Source organism: Staurois parvus, unplaced genomic scaffold, assembly GCF_062004578.1.
Source record: "Staurois parvus isolate SC_StPar_1 unplaced genomic scaffold, SC_StPar_1.0 ptg000011l, whole genome shotgun sequence".
Classification (NCBI taxonomy): Eukaryota; Metazoa; Chordata; class Amphibia; order Anura; family Ranidae; genus Staurois; species Staurois parvus.
The window spans coordinates 35,310,001-35,328,416 of record NW_028317807.1 but is presented as its reverse complement, the minus strand read 5'-3'; the positions used below and the strand labels follow the sequence as shown (position 1 = coordinate 35,328,416).

The 18,416-nt window shown below is 41.8% G+C and overlaps 1 protein-coding gene across 1 annotated transcript in view; it reads right to left on the bottom strand.

Annotated features, from left to right (window-relative positions):
• RBM44 (RNA binding motif protein 44) overlaps positions 1–18,416 on the bottom strand; it is a 127,916-nt gene that overhangs the window by 27,292 nt on the left and 82,208 nt on the right. Inside the window, exons 11-12 of the mRNA XM_089672659.1 lie at positions 12,073–12,152; positions 2,791–2,864 (exon numbers count right to left, since the gene is read on the bottom strand). Coding sequence (XP_089528785.1) covers positions 2,791–2,864; positions 12,073–12,152 — 154 coding nt within the window. The remainder of the gene's footprint in view (positions 1–2,790; positions 2,865–12,072; positions 12,153–18,416) is intronic.

Genomic DNA, 18,416 nt, shown 5'->3' with positions numbered 1-18,416 from the left:
CTCAGTAGTCTGTATGCCCCCTCGTGCTTGTATGCATGCCTGACAATGTTGGGTTGGTGCATGCTCCTAATGAGACAACGGATGGTATCCTAGGGTATAGCCTCCAAGATCTGGACCAGGGCATCACTGAGCTCCTGGACAGTCTGAGGTGCAACCTGGTTGTCGTCGGATAGACCAAAACATGATATCCCAGAGGTGTTCTATTAGATTCAGGTCAGGAGAGCGTGGGGGCCATTCAATGGTATCAATTTCTTCATCCTCCAGGAACTGCCTGCATACTCTCGCCACATGAGGCCATTGTCATGCACCAGGAGGAACCCAGGACCCATTGCACCAGTGTAGGGTCTGATAATAGGTCCAAAAATTTCATCCCGATGCCTAATGGCAGTCAGGGTGCCATTATCTAGCCTGTAGAGGTCTGTGCGTCCCTCCATGGATACGCCTCCCCAGACCATCATTGACCTACCACCAAAACGATCATTCTGAATGATGTTACAGGCAGCATAACATTCTCCACGGCTTCTCCAGACCATTTCACGTCTGCCACGTGCTCAGGGTGAACCTGCTCTGATCTGTGAAAAGCATAGGGCGCCAGTGGCGGACCTGCCAATTCTGGTGTTCAATGGCAAAAGCTATTTAATACCAGGCATTTCACCCCCTTTCTGCCCAGGCCAAATTTCAGCTTTTAGTGCCGTCGCACTTTCAATGAAAATTGTGCGGTCATGCAACACTGTACCTAAACAAATTTTTATAATTTCGTTCACACAACTAATGCTTTCTTTTGGTGGTATTTATTGCTTTCGTGGTACTGGGTTTGTTTTTAAAAAATGCATTTTTCTTTGTTTCAGTTGTAAAATTTGCAAATAACTAATCTTTCTTAAAAAATTAAGGCCAAAATGTATTTTGTTACATTTCTTTGTTTTAAAATAACCCAAATCCGTGTATATTATATAGTCTGTAGGAAATTAAAGGCCAAGGTATTTAGTAGGAGGCATGGCAAGTTTTTAGAAGTTTGTCACAAGTGTTTTGAAAATTAATTGGAAAAAAAAAAGAAAAAAGAAACTTAACAGTGTAGTGCAGTACAGCATCATCATCATAACTTGTGTGGCCATGGTCAGGGACAATGACTGGAGGCAGTATTTATTAAAAAAGAAAATATGCAAAAAACATACTAGCTAGGAGTGGGAGGTGTTATATGAGGAGAGAGGGAAGAATGTCCTTTCAGCCTTCCATTGCCAGTGTCCACTCACCTAAAGGTAGCTGCACATATAACCTAGTTGCAAAGAATAACCAGTTCCTGACTGCGCTACAGCCAAAAGACGGCTACAGCGTGGCCAGCCAGTTCTGTACATCCTCCTAGGACCACACCCCCAGGACACAACATGCGCAATCTGTGATTGCTGTGTCCTTTGGAGTAAAGGGCCAATCAGAGCCGCCTTTTACCATGCGACCAGCTGTGTCACATCACAGCTGATCACAGTGTAAATAGGAAATGCCGGTTATCAGCAGTCCTCTCCTCAGTCTGACAGCATGTAAGGAGAGGAGAGCCGGTAAGCTGAATTTCTCAGGGGGAAATCTACACTGCTCATCAGGGCACTGCCCCATCAGTGTGGCCAACAGTTCCCATTTTTGCTGGCTTTCAGTGCCTCCTCAGTGCAGCCTGTCAGTGCCCATCAGTGAAGGAAAAAAATCACTTCATTCCAAAACTTTATAACAGAACCTAAGAAAAATGTTTTTTTTCAAAATGTTTGGTCTTTTTTTGTTTAACAAAAAATAAACCCCAGTGGTGATTAAATTTCGCCAAAAGCTCTATTTGTCTCAAAAAAAACTATAAAAATGTAGTATGGGTACAGCGTTGCATGACCGCACAATTGTCATTCAAAGTGTGCCAGCGCTGAAAGTTGAAAATTGGCCTGGGCAGGAAGGGGGTAAAAGTGCCCAGTAGGCAAGTAATTAAGGACCCTGTGTCCTTTGCAACTAGGAAGTTTGTTATTCTAATCAAAAACTACCAAGGAAACCAGTGCCACATGTTGACTGTTAAAAGAAGAAATTCACCTTTCATAACATGTAACATCCACATACAGGGTGTAACATATAACATGTTATGAAAGGACCGGCCCCCAATCCTCCCTGCTTTGACAGCTAGCGGCAGATCTCCTCCAGCTAGCTGTCAACATTTTTAAAAAATGCAGCTGCTCACCCGGCCACCTCAATCATTCACAGTATTCTGTGAATGAAAAAAGTACAAGTCCAGTCTTAGCGGCGGTCAGCTTGTAGTTCTCAATTAACTACCACCGCGCTGTGGTAGTTCACGGATTCTTCCTGTCAGAGTCTATCGGCTTGCTCGTACGGGCAGGCAGATATACTGACAGGTCTGCAGGAGTCCTGCATGGCACAAGTGATCTGCTAATTGATGGTGCAATGCTTTACAGGCTCCTGCAACAAAAATACAATTTTTTTTTACCTGCAAACAAAATGTGCATTTATTATTTTTTGTCAAAAAGTGAACTTATCCTTTAAAGCCTATATAAAGGCAAAACATTTCTCCAACTTCCTGCTCTGTCTGTGAAATAGAGAGTGATGGGAAATCTTTCCAACACAGGCCCAAAAATAAAATCTGATTTCAAACTATCCACAACTGGAAAAAGACTTGGCTATAGATACACTTTTAAGGTTTAACACCTTATGTTTTGCAATTGTTCCTTATTTTATTTATGATTAGTCAAGGAGAGAAGCAGTCTAAAATATTTAAAACCGGAAAAATAAGCATGAATTCTAATAACTATTTACCTGGAAGTTACAGATGATTCCTCAAGAAAAATCTCAGAAACCTTGAATTTTTCAAAAGCACTCTTCAAATCTACCTAAATCAAATAGAATAGAAAATAATTTGGTGTTACAACTTATTTTTAAAGTATAACTAAAAGGCAAAACCTTTTTTTTTGGATAGTGTGGAGAGGGATTAGAACTCGTCAGTTTTAATTGCCGTCTTTATGGAGATTCACCCTATTTGTCCTTTTTACCGTTATTTAAAGTGAAGCCTGTGAAACCGGGCAAATCTGCCACAGAGACGTTTGACAGGATTTGGCAAGTTTATGGCAATGCTGCAATGAGTCATCTGAGGTGTTATGAGTGGCACTCGTGCTTCAAGAGCGGAAGAACATCATTGGAAGACGAGAGATCAAGAAGACCTTCAATGAGCTCAACCCCCAAAAATGCCCTCCTCCCGAAGATGAAGATCCAACTCAAAGGTCACCGTTGTGACATTACAGAGATTCAACGATTTGCCACGTTTCGCGCAGAATTTCACGTTTGCTTTTTGTTCTTACTTGCTGTCCATGATGAAATGGCAGATGTGGTAATGCACATGGTCAGAATAGCACCAATTTGCACAGCTTCTGATGTACACAGGGCGATGTCTTTTGGCAAACTGCCTTATGAAGTCCGGTGCTCCCTGCGACTGTGCGTGCAGCCTTATGCTGCCATCTGCTGGTGTGTTACAAAACTAGTCTCAATACTTTGATACCTACCACCTCATATTATCCCCACTATTTGGATTGTGGTCCCTTGAAGAGAGAATTCATTGTGGCGTACTTAGGAATTCTTGCACATGCAGAGTGAAGGGTTTTGGGGTAATCCAGTCAGAGAGGAGCAGACCGATTTTCAGTATTGTCTGGATTAGTATGTCCTCATTAGGGACCTTGAACTTCAGAGGTTTGAGCCATTTTGGGAGGGAAGAACCTCCAAATCCTGATTAAAAGACTCTAGTACTGAAGGGGTTAAGCCACATGCAATGGAGATTTTAAAAGCAGGTGTCTATGAAGTACAGTGGAGTAGTTGATGTTGCACAAAAGTGGCCTTTTTGGAGACAGACTAGTTTTGCAGAGTTCTTGCAGCTTGTACCCCGAAACAAGTTGGAAGCATGATGTCAGGAATGGACTCAGCACTGGTGGTGGGACTCATCTGCCGTGTGGGCTGCAGTACCAGAGCTGACCAGCGGGTGCTCTCAGCAGCCAGAAGCTCACACGTGCAATCAGCCAAACCTGGGGCTGATTGCAGAAAGGTGTATTTAAGGCATGACCAGGCCTGTGATCTGGGCCTTGGTGTATGTTTTCCCATGAGCCTCTGTACCTGGTATCTTGTGTTCCTGCTTCGTTGCTGACCCGGCTTGATCCTGACCTCTGCTGACCGTCTCCTGTTGAACCCCTGGCTTGCCTGACCATCCTTCTGCCTGATCCCCTGTACCGCGCTGCCCGTGAGTTACTGAACCCGGCTTGTGACCTTGACCATCCTCTGCCTGCTCCTTTGGTACCTTGCTGCCCGCACGTTGCTGACTTGGCCCGTCTGACCACGCTAACTACTCTGCCATCCATCCATCCTGCACGGATCCAGCCGTACCTGCACATACCTCTGGCGGATCCCTCTACCACTAGCAGGTGTACTCAGGGGCCGCGACCTGGTTACTGTCTGCTCCAAGTCCATCCCCACCATCAGGGGCTCTGGTGAATAAGCAGACTGGGACTTAGACTCCGCGACCTGAGGAATCCTGTCCTGGGGACCACTAGAGGTACCACCAAACGGTCATTACAGAACCCTATGGCCGGCCTGACCGTTCCACCTCTCCAGCCCTGACTAAGCCTGTGTTCCTGCACCTACTAAGATTAGTGGAAGGTTGGTTTGTTCACTGTGCGTTTATATATATATATATATATATATATATATATATATATATATATATATATATATATCTGGGTGGCTAATAATAAACTGTATTATTATACTATACCTGAAACCTGCGTTTCCCTGTGTCAGTCCACACCTTTCTGGTCATTCCTAGATTCCTGACACATGAACCCCAGTGTGGGACCGTGAGATGGGATTTGTATGGTTTTCTTTATACCAGAACTATGAACAGTTTTTTTTACTTTTGCTGAAGAAAGCTATTTGCGTTTGCCTGTTTTGAGAGACCAATTAAGACTATTAACTTGGCTTGCTGGTGATCCCGGCTCCTCCATTTTATATCAGGGATTTGGATTTACAGGCAAGTCAACATTTTGTTATCCTAATCAGACACTAGAGGACACAGGTTGGATATTTAAAGACCCTGGGAAGATCCCCAAGCAATGAACAGACAACTGGCAAAAAGGAAAAAAATAACTGTGCCAGCAGATCCAATAAAAAGGGTCAATATACCCAATTCAGAGAGCTTTAAAGTGTAAGCTCTTGAGATGAGTTTTATCCACCTAGCAATGGTGGATTTTGAATGATGCCAGTTAGAAGGCCCTGATGACAGAATAATAAGAGTCCATTTTTCAGGCAGAAGCTGTGGCTTTCAGACACTCTGATAGCTCTGACAATGTCCAGTCTGCATAGAAACAGGGCACAATGAGGGAAGGTCTATGTCTTTTAAGAGGAAATCTGACACCATCTTTGGTAGAAAGGTAGGCTTGGGGTGCAGAACTACTTTAACCTTGTGGAGGATCAGGAACAGCTCGTTCAGAGATATGCCTGACAGATGTGAGAGGCCACTAAAAAAGTCCACTTTGTAAGAGATCTTCAAAAGAGTTCTCTGATGGGTTCAAAGACAAAATTGAAATCCCAAGGAAGCAAAAAGGTACTGTAAGAATGGCCTAGTCCAAGAAACATCTTAAATAAAGGTTTTTGCAAGTGAAAAATCAAGCCAAACATTTTTGGAACAACATTATTAAGGTCAAATCATGTCCCTTAAGAGTACTTAAGGCCAAATACTGATTGCAGAAAGTCCAGAATGCAAGACAGAGTAATCTCTGGGATTGAAGAGCCTTTCATTGCACCAGGCACAGGAGGATTTCAAACTACTATGGTAATTACTTCTGATGTGGCTTTTCTGGCTTTAAAGTGTTACTAAACTCACAGCAGTAAAATCAGTCTGCATATGCAGTAAAGCATGGTTGTTATACTCACTGTGGAACCTAAGAGGTTAATCCTCTGCATTGTACAAAAAGGCTGTTTGATCTTTTCTTCTCTGCCCCTCCTCTTGTCCGCGCTGATAAGACAGACTGAACACTGCCTTTCTGCACATGCTCAGTTTAGTGTGTATTCACAGAGAGGTTTTTTTTATTGCTTGGGAAAGTGCATGTGATCAGCACAGGGCCAATCAGCACTGTCCAGCCAGAGGTCAGGGGATTTCCATCCTCCTAGAGAAAACTCCTCCGAAAAGCTTTAACCAGTGCTCAGCTGAAGTCCCAAGACTGCTCTAACTGCTAATGAGAAAAGGTATTTAGCAGTTTATATTTACTAAAACAATTGCACTTCCATGTTCTGTGTACTGTGTGAGACCAGATACAGTGAATGCAGGGGCCTGGGTTTAGTAACACTTTAAGCAATGTGGGAATGATAAATAACCCAGTCTCTCAAGACCATGTGAGTAGGCCCGTGACTGAGACACAGGAGAGAACAGGGGACCTAAGAGACCAGGTCTGGCTTATTTAAGAGGGCCAGGAATTGTCTCCTAAAAGTTACAGTATGACTATGTAACAGGTCAGGGCCATTTTGGTGCAGAGAATCACTGGTTTATTCTATTGTTCTATTTTGTGGATAAATCAAGGCAGAATCCACAATGGAAGAAATGCATATATGGACTGGAATGGAGTGCAGGAAACTACCAGAGTATACTTGGTTCTGCCTACAAACAGGGGAAACTGTATTCCTGGAGGCCAAAAAGTCCATATATAGAGAACCACATTCCTCTCACAGGAGACTGAAGATTTTGGGATAAAGGGCCCATTCCCCTTGGCCCAGGAGGTGAAGGTTGAGGTAATCTGCCTTTCAATTGTCTAACCTGGGGTGTTTACAGCAAAGAGGGCTGCAATAGTAAGCACTGCAAGTAGACCAGCCATATCTGCTGGTGTACTCTTAGGAGGCTTCAGCTACATTCCTTGCATGTTGGCCACGCCTCACTGATGCGTTTCACCCTGATTGGGTTTAGTCGTAGAAGTAGGAGTGACCCATGAGTTGAGTATAATTGAATAATAAGCCATTATGTAATTGTGTACAGCTGAATAGATCACGACTCTGCATTACTTATAAATGTTGGGACAGGAGAAAAGAGCCTTCTAGCTGAGCAATATATAATGGGATCAATATTGCAAAAGGTATAACCAGCATCATTTACTCAACGGGGTTTGGTATTTCCAGAAACACGGTGCTTCAATGGGGGCAAATACGCCAACCTATATATGGGTTGCTGGGAGAAATATTAGATCTATGGAGATGCAAAACTCTGATCTCTTCAGAGATCAGATTACACACTGTTCCAATACAGATGATCTGGTTTACCTTTAACAGTCTCTTTGGAACATCTGAATATTAATTAATCTAATGTTTAGCAGAGAAGAACATCTGACAGATCAATTATTTACACATTAACTTTGATTGGATCTGTGGAAGACCACCAAACACATGTGAGGGCCTACAGTAAGCCTTCCCCAAAAAATTCCTTTCTCCATGCTACTAGTTGTCATCCAACTCATGTCCTCAAAGCATTACCTAAGAGACAATTTATTAGAATTAGACGAAATTGTTCTGCTTTACAAATTTTGACCAGAAAACGGAGTTAAGAGAAAGGAGATTTCTGGAGCGAAGTTACAAGCAGAATGATGCGACTACAGCATGCATTTGGGCGAGAGATATTCCCAGGGACAACTGACTTGAAACACGTCCTTTATAAAAAGTTTTTATAGAGAAATAGACATATAGAAATAGTAGACCCGTCATATTTAGTACTCTCAACTGTCTGGAGTTTATCATAAAGTGGACTGGTCATAGATATTTACTAATTCTGTAAAAATCAGGATGGTACTTGGTTTAGTACCACAGGTTATACAAGTTTGGGGTCACACGTGTTCCAGTTGTGTCAGCTAGGTGACTCCCATACAGTCTTTTCTAGCACTAATGGTAGTTCTTTCTGGATTAAACAGCTGGTGAACTGCCAGATAAGATTTATTTACATTATTTTTGTGCATCATTTGTAATATAAAATATGTTTGTAGGAATGCCAGGTGGCTATGTGAACGTGTTATGGACCATCTGTCAAATATTAAGCCCCTCAAACAATACAAATGTTATGAAACATTTTGATCACCATCACGGATTGAGTTTAGAGTCCCTGGTAGTACAGTTTACAGAAAAAGTGGATACTCCCAGGAGAGTAGGGGACAGGTTTTCAAATCATTTGTGGAAGGGAGGCCTTCTGAATCTTCAAATAGGATACTAGAATCCCCGAAGGCATAAATTAAAAGTGGGAGTGGCATATCACCCATTGTTATGAAAAAAAAAAGTTCAAACCTTTTTTCTTGCTTCAGTTTTTATCTGCTGTTTGGTCACCTCATCATTTCTTCTCTTTTTATGGAGCATAAATTATATGGAATATTCTATTGGGATTCCAATTTTTTTTTCACACTAGCGTAACACATTTATGTAGACGTAGCCTGGAGAGTATCCTCTTTTGGCAACTTATATCCTTGGTGGAGAAGTACTAACGGAGCAGTCTCTGTGTACTGTGAGGGTCCAGTGTGTGAAGTCTGGAGTTATTCCCTGTATGCTGTCAGTGTGCCAGTGGAGTCCCTTTCCTTTCCTGAGCCCAGATGTTCGAAGATAAATTGGATATAAATTTGTGCGCATTACTATTGCACTTCTGGTGAGTGCAATCATACTACAAACCCTTATCACGGAAGTCACGTGCACGGAGATATTACGGAATACTTTGGAATTATTTTATGCATCTTCATATTTTATTCATATTTATTCATCAATATATATTAGTTTATCACTACTATTTGTGAAAATATTCACGATTGTCACTATTGAAATTCCAGTCACATTATATTTGTCGATTTTTTACGATACACTATTTGTTGTGGTCACTTTAGCACTAATATCTTGCGCTTCACTTTATATGCATTTGTCACTTTATGAATTTAGTGCTGCATTACTTATATTGTCATTATGAGGATATAGGGAAGCAATACATAGAACAGGATACTTTTTAATAAAAGTACAAGGTACAGCAGGCACATATCAGGAATATGAAATATTGGGTTTACATATTTCTTACTAATGGCTTCTGATGCATTTATACCCTTCACCCTGGGCAATTCTTGCCTCTACAACTAAGCTCAACCAGGGTGAAAAGCATAAAAAGGGGCATGGGCAAGATGCAGGGACTGTAGCTGAAGCCTCTGGTATTTACTAGCGAGTGTGGCTGGTCTACATAGGGCACAGTCCTGGGTTTACTACTACAATGGATTTACGGAGCGAGACATACTCCTGGAGGGGGTGGCACCCACAGGAGGAGGAGAGCTAACAAGAAATTGGGCATGAGGCTTTTGAGCAGCGCTACTTTCTATATGCGAACACAGCAGAGAGGGCTGGACAGTGTTTCTTTGCCCATGAGATGAATCAAACTTACAAAAAGATTACATACTCTCTGTTCTCAGCTACAGAGAGGTGGTGGAGGAGAAGCAGCACATTGATCTTCCCAGTGAATTGCTATGCAGAGAGGGTGTATCACAAGTCTGATCACTGGATTAGCTCCCAGCACAGTCAGAACTCTGACCACACTAGGCATTGAGAGCACAGCGTGCTCAGTTTTCAATGGGAAAGCAGTGGGACTAGCAGTAACACCAGGGACTTCACACATAGGAAGCAATACAAAAAGAACAAGAAACTTTTTCCATACAAGTACTTTAAATGGTACAGCAAGCACATATCAGGAATATGAAATGTTGGGTTTACATACTCTTTAAAAGCTGCTTGACTCCTGGTAATCCCCTTGTGGTTGATATAGGTTAAAGCTGTAGTGGTGTCCGATTGTACTCTGATCAAGTGGCCTTGAAGACGACAAGTCCAGGGATTCAGAGCTAGTTTACTGATGTGCTAGGATAATGATGGGGAGCTTGGATCCCCATCAACCTAAAATCCCTAAACAAGTACCTTTACATTCCAGCACCTCCCTGGGTGACCATATTCTCTGAACTGTGAGAAATTGCATCTGCTAAAACCCTTCAAGGGTGTGGTAGAAACAAATTCCCTATTGCCAAGGCTTGTCTTCAAATCCAAAACTAGGAGTTCCTTGCTTGGCTGGAGATAAGCAAAGGTTGGGCGAAACAAGGAGCATGCTTGTTACAGACCAACAAGCAGTTGTGTCAGAGAGGCCTTAAATGGAATTGAACGAAGGAGATGGCCTCGTATAAGGCTACCATAAGGTTCAGAACTCCAAGAGAATCTTAGAGAGATGTCTCTTTAATCTCAAGATCCAGGCATGAAATCGTAGAGAAGAAATCATGTTTTCTGGGAGAAAGACTTGTCTGGGCTGTGCCCAGAATGAGGCCTAAAAATTCTAGGTGAAGGCAAGGTTGGAGAGCAGATTTCTGAAAGCTGATGACCTACCTAAAAGCCTCAAATCATCTGAATAGCTCTTTGTAAGTTTCCAGATAGCTGAAAGGGAGAGGAGTCTTTCAGAAGGTGGTCATTTAGGTTCCTTGCTACTTGAATGCTCTGAGATTTTAAGGCTCCATACACACTAGCTTTTTTTTTAGCTAAAAAAATGCTGGATAAAAAATGTTGGTATTTGGTTAATGGTTTAATAGAATTTTTACAGTACATGTAGAAGAAAAAAAAAAAAAAAAGAAAGCTAGAACAAAGAAGTGAGTAGCAATTTAGTAGCGTTTAGAAGTGTTTAGCGTTTTTTCTGCTTGAAAAACGCTCCAAAAAAACTCTACAAAAACAAATTTTTTTCTGCTCCTTGAAGCTGAAGCTCAAAAAACACTAACCGTCTAAAGTAGTGTGCATGGACATATAGGATAACACTATTTAGCTTCTAGGAGCAGAAAAAAATTGCTATTAATAGCTTCTAGGAGCTTTAAACAAAAATGCTTGTGTGCATGGAGCTTAAAATGGCAAGAAGGGATGCCAATACCTTTGTGAAAACTCTAGGTACAGTGCTTGGCCATTTAGCAAATGCAACAAATCGGAAGTTGTTAGTCTTCTACTACAAAATGCAAGAAGTGCTGATAAGGCAGGTAAATAGGAATATGTAGATAAACATCTTGAATGTCTTAGATGCCAAGAGTCCCCCTTGTCTCAGAGATGCAATAACTGACATGGTTCACATGTTTTACCTTTCTATGACAGCGGCCTGTTAGCCTCTCCTACCACTATTTCCTGTTGGATTTGGCAGACTATTGTGCAGGATTCTGGGGGTGGTTCGGAGTGTTGGCATGTTGCCCTGGATTTTTTCTCCATTAGTGGTTTTGTCCTCCCCCTATTATGGCACTGCATGGGGACATCCCTGTTTGGTAATGGATAAAGAATTAGAAGCTGTGTCCATCAATGAATGTAAGAGAAAAATTGATTTTTTTTGGTTACTCACTGTAAAATCCCTTTCTCTTGAGTTAATTGATGGGCACAGAACCTACCCCTTTATGGAGATTCTCCTTTGACACTGCTTGTGACTGACTGGAGGCCAATAGCGCAGAGAGAGGATATTATGCACAGAGAGGACTGCCCATAGGAGTCCAGATTTTTTCTGCCTAGTGTACCACTCCTGTAGGTGGGGCTAGAAAGCCTTGTTTGGCCATGGATAAAGAAGCTGTGTTTGCCAATGAATGTAAGAAAAAAAAAAAGTTCTCCAAAATGATAAAGGGTCCAATCACCTAAAGTTGGGTACAAACGGACTGTTTTTATCATTCGGCCAGCGGGCAGATTTCTACATCCACAGTGTTTGTGTTTCCTTCTGCCCTGTCAGAATACACAGAGCAGCGCTACAGCTGCTGATCACATTTTCCAGCAGATCCATTAATCAGAAATTGATCTAACCAAAATTTGGCAGGTCCCTGCTGAACTTAAATCCGTGTGTACCCAGCTAAAGGACACAAGTAAAAATGGAGTGGGTGGGGTTCCCAGAAAAGAGGTTGCCATTGTCAGCCCAAATGAAGGCAGCATAATATACCCATTATCTAGAAATACAAGTCCTGTAGTGTACGATTAAGATAATACTGCTATAAACATTTTTTTTTAACACATTAATAGTACCTCTGTCACTCCTGGGGATATGTTTCCCACATGGACATAGCATCTTTTTTCCTCTGGAGAAAACGGCTTAGGCAGACACTCTTCTACGATAAAACATAACACAAAAAATTTAAAGGATTCAGCATTTCACAGCAGCAGCACGTTGTGCTATCACGATGTATTTAAAAATATTTCCTGCAGAAAAAGAAAGGTGGTAAAAGGTACATAAGAAGACAGTTTAAAAATTTGTGTATAATGCTGTGTCACATAAGGATAAACTGTGGTAAAGGGGTATGGGTTGTTGTTCAAGGACGGACTGACATCAACCCAGGACATGTGATAACGAGGAATTTTTACTTACCTGTACATTTCATATCTTGAAGTACTGTACAGGACACTGGCAACTTACTCATAAGCCATGGTTTATAGGCTTGTACCTTCAGGTAAACAGTGGCAAGCTTTCGAGGACAAGCTCCCAGAGAACCTCCCCTAAAACCATAGCCTACTCTGAGTCCTCGGTTTTGCAGTAAGCAATGCAAAGTAAACAAAGGAAGTTTAGGGAGGGTGCCCTGTGTCCTGTACAGTACTGAAAGATATGCAATTTTCAGGCAAGTCAAAATTGTATAGAACAGGACACAGGCAATTTATTCATACAAAATGGGGCATCCCCAAGCAATGAATAGAAGGATGGGCAATAAGTAGGCAATCGAAACTGTGCTAACAGGCCTAAAATACAACAGGATCAAAAGACCCAAGTTTAGAGTGCCACTTCAAGAACCTTGCAGCCAAAAGCTGTATCTGCAGAAGAATGAGCAGTCACCTGTTAAAACATTGAGAAAGTATAAACAGAAGAACAGGTGGTGGCTCTACATATTTGGGCAACAGAGGATTGGTGCCTAAGGCCCAGAATACTCCTACAAATCTGGTGGAGTGGGCGTGCAACCGAGCAGGAGGTGGTTTCTGCTTGACAGCATAACCTTGTGTAATCAAGCTCCTAATCCACCATGCAATGGTGATTTTGAAGCAGGGTGCCCCTTGTAAAGTCCCAAGGAAATCTGTTTGCCTAATGGAGGCAGTAACTTTCAGGTACATTCTAATTTCACAAAGGTGTGGAATTTGAATGTAGCCATCAATGTACATTAACGTACCTATAGCAATAAGAAGCATTTTTGACGTGTTGCACAGGTGTTCAAGTCATGTCAAGCGATGTTTCTTTCAACGCCCTGTAATTTTTTTTTTTTTTTTTAACCACTTGAGCTCCAGAGGATTTACCCCCCTTAATGACCAGGCCTCTTTTTGCTACTCGGCGCTGCACTAATTCAACTGATAATTGCGCGGTCATGCAATGCTGCACCCAAATGAAATTTACGTCCTTTTTTTCACACAAATAGAGCTTTCTTTCGGTGTAATTTGATCACCTGTGCGCTTTTTATTTTTTACGCTATAAACAAAAAAAGGTCAAATTTTGAAGAAAAATAATATTTTTTACTTTCAGCTATAAAAAATATATAGTAAACTCAAAGTTGGTTATAAATTTAGGCCAAAATGTATTCTGCTACATGTTTTTGGTAAAAAAAAATCCCAATAAGTGTATATTGATTGCTTTGTGTGGAAGTTATAGCGTCTACAAACTATGGTATAGATACTGCAACTTACACCATTTTTCTGCTATACAGCGCTGCGCTAGTTTAACGGACAATTGCGCGGTCATGCAATATGGTACATAAATGAAATTTACATCCTTTTTTTCCCCACAAATTGAGCTTTCGGTGGTATTTGATCGCCTGTGCGGTTTTTATTTTTTGCGCTATAAAAAAAAAAAAAAAAGGCTGACAATTTTGAGGGAAAAAAAACAATATTTTGGACTTTTTGCTGTAAAACATGTCCAGTAAAAAAAAAAAAAAAATGCAAAAATCAAATTTACTCATAAATTTCTGACAAAATGCATTCTGCGACATGTCTTTGCTAAAAAAAAAAAACCCAATACGTGTAAATTAATTGGTTTACGTGAAAGTTATAGCGTTTACAAATGGCAGGAAAGATACTGGGATTTTTTAGGGTTTTTTTAATACTAATAATGGCGGTGATCAGTGAATTATGGCGGCGATCAGGGACTGCGGCGGACATTCTGACATTGGGGGGTACTGACATCCCCAAAAACACTAATACAGTGATCAGTGCAAAAAAAAAAAAACTGACACTGTACTAATGGCAATGGGGAGGAAGGGGTTAACTTTATTTTGCAGGGAAGGGTTATAGGAGTGAAGGGAGTGTTTTACTAGGGGGCGGGGGTGTGTGCTGCACGGGACAAGGCTGATCGAGAAAGAGAAACTGTTCTTTCTCGATCAGCTCATCCTCGAGCTGACAGGGAAGTGACAGACAGCACAGCTACTGCAGCTGTGCTGTCTTTCACGGTTTGCCGACGATCGCCGGGACATAGCCGCTAAGGAGCGGCTGTGATCCGGCGACTGACATCTGCAGCGATGATCCGCGGGACAGATATGGCGGCGGCGCACCCCGCATTTGTTTACAAAATACACGTTTTAAAACGTGGTTTTGCCTGCGAGTGCCACCCTGCCGCCGTATATGTACAGTGTCTGGGCGGCATGTAGTTAACAAGGATAAAACAGGAAATGACCACTTTTGGTGCTTTGCAAATATGTCCTAACACACCATAGGCTCATTTACAGTGCACTGTGGCACACTTAAATAATTGTGAAAAGGAGGTGGTAGCAAAATAATACCTGCCAAACTCTTCACCACAACGCGAGACAAAGCTAATGATCCAATGTGTACACCTCCATCTAGGACCAGGGGATAACTAGCGCACCCAAGCTAGAGTGGGTCCCTGGTTCTGGATACAGAGCTACCTTGTTGTTGGGATTGGAGACTAGGATATCAATATCTAGAGTCCTCCACCTTCAGCATATCAAATCAAACATCTGGATATAGAGATTCTCCTGGTTTCTAATGGTGGCGGCTAAGACAATCCGCTTGCCAGTTATCCATTCCTGGGATATGGACTGCAGAGATCATTGGACAACAAGGTCCACAGGTGAATCTGGTTTGCTCTTTTAAAGACAGCCAGAATTCTTGTGCCCCCAGACTTGAGTCTATTATAAGAACCTTCTAATTTTAAGAAAGGATAGCTTTCCCCTCTGTTAGCACTGGAATGGTGATCCATGAGGACAAGGAAGTTCTTACCTGACTGGATAGAAGCATGGGTTATTTCAGGGAAAGGGCTTGTTTCTTCCATGCCGGCAGAATGTTCTGTTGGGAGTGATTTTGAACAAAATTGGCCAAAAAGGTACTGGCTCAAAAGGAGATTACATGACAACTCTCATAGCAAATCTCAGTGTTGAATTTATCTTGGATCTGAGATGGTGAACATCAGCTCTTAGAGAAAAATCTGCTCTGGAAGAAAAAGGTTTGCTTGGGATGTATCCAGGATTAGGACCAAACATTCCAAGGCTGAGGGAAGGCTGAAAAGCAGTTTTTATTTTAAAATTGATCACCCAGACAAAAGGTCAGTAGCAGCTGAATTATCTTGTTAAAATGTGTTGGACATTTGCAGAAAGTTGCAAAGGAGACAAATCCTTCCGAAAAAGGCTGTCCACATAGCCTGTCACTTGGTTGCCCGGACTTCTGAGAAGGGCAAGCAAGTGTGCGAAGACGCAACAAACTGAAGTGGTCATCTGGCATTACAAAGCGCAGAAAACGCTGATGAGATGGGTAAAAGGGAATATCAAGATAGGCATTTTGATTGTCCACGAATGCAATGTATTCCACTTGTATCAGAAAGGCAATTACTGACGTTTCAGACTACCTGTGTAGTTTTGGAAATAAAGAATTTGTTGAGGAATTTAAGTCAGTCCAGGATAGGATGAATTCCTCCACTGGATTTTGGTACTGTGAACAGGTCTGCATAAAATCCTCGGAAATTGCCCCGTGGTGGTACTAGTACAATGAGTTCCTGGGACAAGAGGCAGTTGAGGACATTTTGCAAATCTGTTGGGCAGTTTGTAGTTGATTTGATAGAAGAAAGCACTTAGTTGTAGAGGTTTGAGATATCCTGTGCCCGTTTGAAACCACAGATTGAACGCACAGGTCTGGGACAACTGTGACCCAGAGTCGCAAACTGAAACAGAAGTCCCCCAACTCTCAGGAGTGAGGACGCCCCTGGAGAGCGCTTTGGGTAATGCTTGGTGGCTTTTGCTGGCCCTGCCTTTAGCAGGATGGGCTAAACTTCAATAGTGAATTTGAAGCTTGCTTAGCTCATGTAGTTCTACGTTTTGTGGCGCTAGAGCTCCTGAGGAGGGTAGTTTGACTTCCACAGCGGTTCCAAAAACCACTGGAATTACCAAACTTTCCCACCTGTGGCATCTTTGATGAATTGCCTCATTAAACAGACATCTTCCTTGAAAGGGCATACGTGTGAGATGCTTTTTACAGGCAGCTTACAACGTCCAGGCCTTCAGCCATAAAGATTTTGCACATATGAATGGAGATTGCAGCAATTATGGATATTTTTCTTATTATGTATTCAAGGGCATCTACACAAAACAGAAGAGAAGGCAAATATTGTAATGGCAATGCAACTTCGAGTGCGACTTGATAGACATATGTCTATGCAAGTCGCACCCCAAATCGGGAAAAGTAGTGCAGGAAATACTTTTCTAATCGGTGTAATTGCGACGAAATCTCACCAATTAGAATAGTTCTATTGTCGATCGTTGGATGGAATTTGCCACGCAATTTGAACGGTCAAATCGCAAAACAATTCGCATCAGTGTAAACCAGGGCTTAAAACCACAATCCTGAAACACAGGGTCATGTTGGTTATTTATTGTCCTAGTCCAGTTAGCTGTAGTTTGGCATACAGAAATGGCAGTAAGAGCTGGTTGTAGCACTGGGCCTGCCATGTAAAAAAAAAAAAAAAAAAAACTTTTACGTGTGTCATATTTTCAATTTGCAGAATCACTGAAGGAAGGAACATACTGGATAGGTACAGTTACAGGTTTGTAACAAAGAGAGGAACTACAGGAATAACCCACTTTTTTGCAAACATTTTCCACTGTTTAGAGATTAGGAAATATCTTTGGTGAAGTGCAAATCAATACAGGAGTGACCCAATCATCTCAAACTGCATATTATATCTGTTCATGAACAGGGAATGTTTTGCAAATTTTGTAGGCCTCTTTGTGCCCATATGGGCATCGCAAGGCTTTTGCAAATAGAGGCAACGATCTTTTAAACGTTAGCAAGCATGTTGAGTAAAGCTCCTTCAACATATCGACAAATTTGTGGGAGGAATCTTCTACAGCTTCCTCCAACACTGCCTCAATATACCCCTTATTTCCTTTGAAACTGCATACTCTAGGACCGGCATATCAGGGTACAATTGCGGTTGAGGAACTGGAGTAGAAGAGGGAGGTTTCTAAGCCCCAGACAAAGATGCCTGTAATTATTATTATTATACAGGATTTATATAGCGCCAACAGTTTGCGCAGCACTTTACAAAATGAAGGTAGACATTACAGTTACAATACAATTTGTAATCTGTCCAATGAATTGTGACAAATGCAGAAAACTCTGTTTTTGTTAGGTAGGCCGCTTTCTGCATACCTAAAATAGAGCCACAATTAGAAGACATTTGTCCTGTTATGGATTTAAAATCCTTCAATAAATTCACATTCCAAAGTTTTGTATAAATGTTGCAATTTATATATCTATCTCCCTAGTTTTTCATCCTCAGCACTTTGAGCCTCACGGTGGCGCAGTCATTTCCTCAGCTGCCACATCCTGGATCAGTCATATTGCAGTGGGAGGAGTGTGCTCAGGAGCAAAGTATACAGAGAAGTTGCGGCGGGGTCTGGTCAGGTGTAAAAGTAGGTGTGTCCACTTTGGTACTGTGAATGAGTTTGAGTAAAACGATTTGAACGGGTCTTGTGGAGGTACTGGCACAACTACTCTTTCAAACAAGAGATTGTTCAGAGCATTCTGCAAATCTGACTGTCCTTGGCCTGAGGTAAGGGGTTAGGTTTTGAACTCTCTTCTGTACCCCTTTTGAAACCACCAATTGAACCCCACAGGTGTGAGATATCTGTGATGCACAGATAGGCAAAAACAGTACCAGATGTCCCCCAACTCTTAGCAGTGAGGGTGTCCCTTCACAAAGGAAGACTTTCTGGGCTTATGGTTTGGTTAAGTGCCTCCCCAGACGTTTTTGTTAAAAAGGCATAAGTGTGAAGCACAATTTACAAGCGGCTTCAGCTGTTCAGTCTTTTAGTCACAATATTCTCTGCATGTAAATGTTAGAATCAGTTCCTACTTAAGCGCAAAGAGCATCGTAAAAGCGTTGTGCA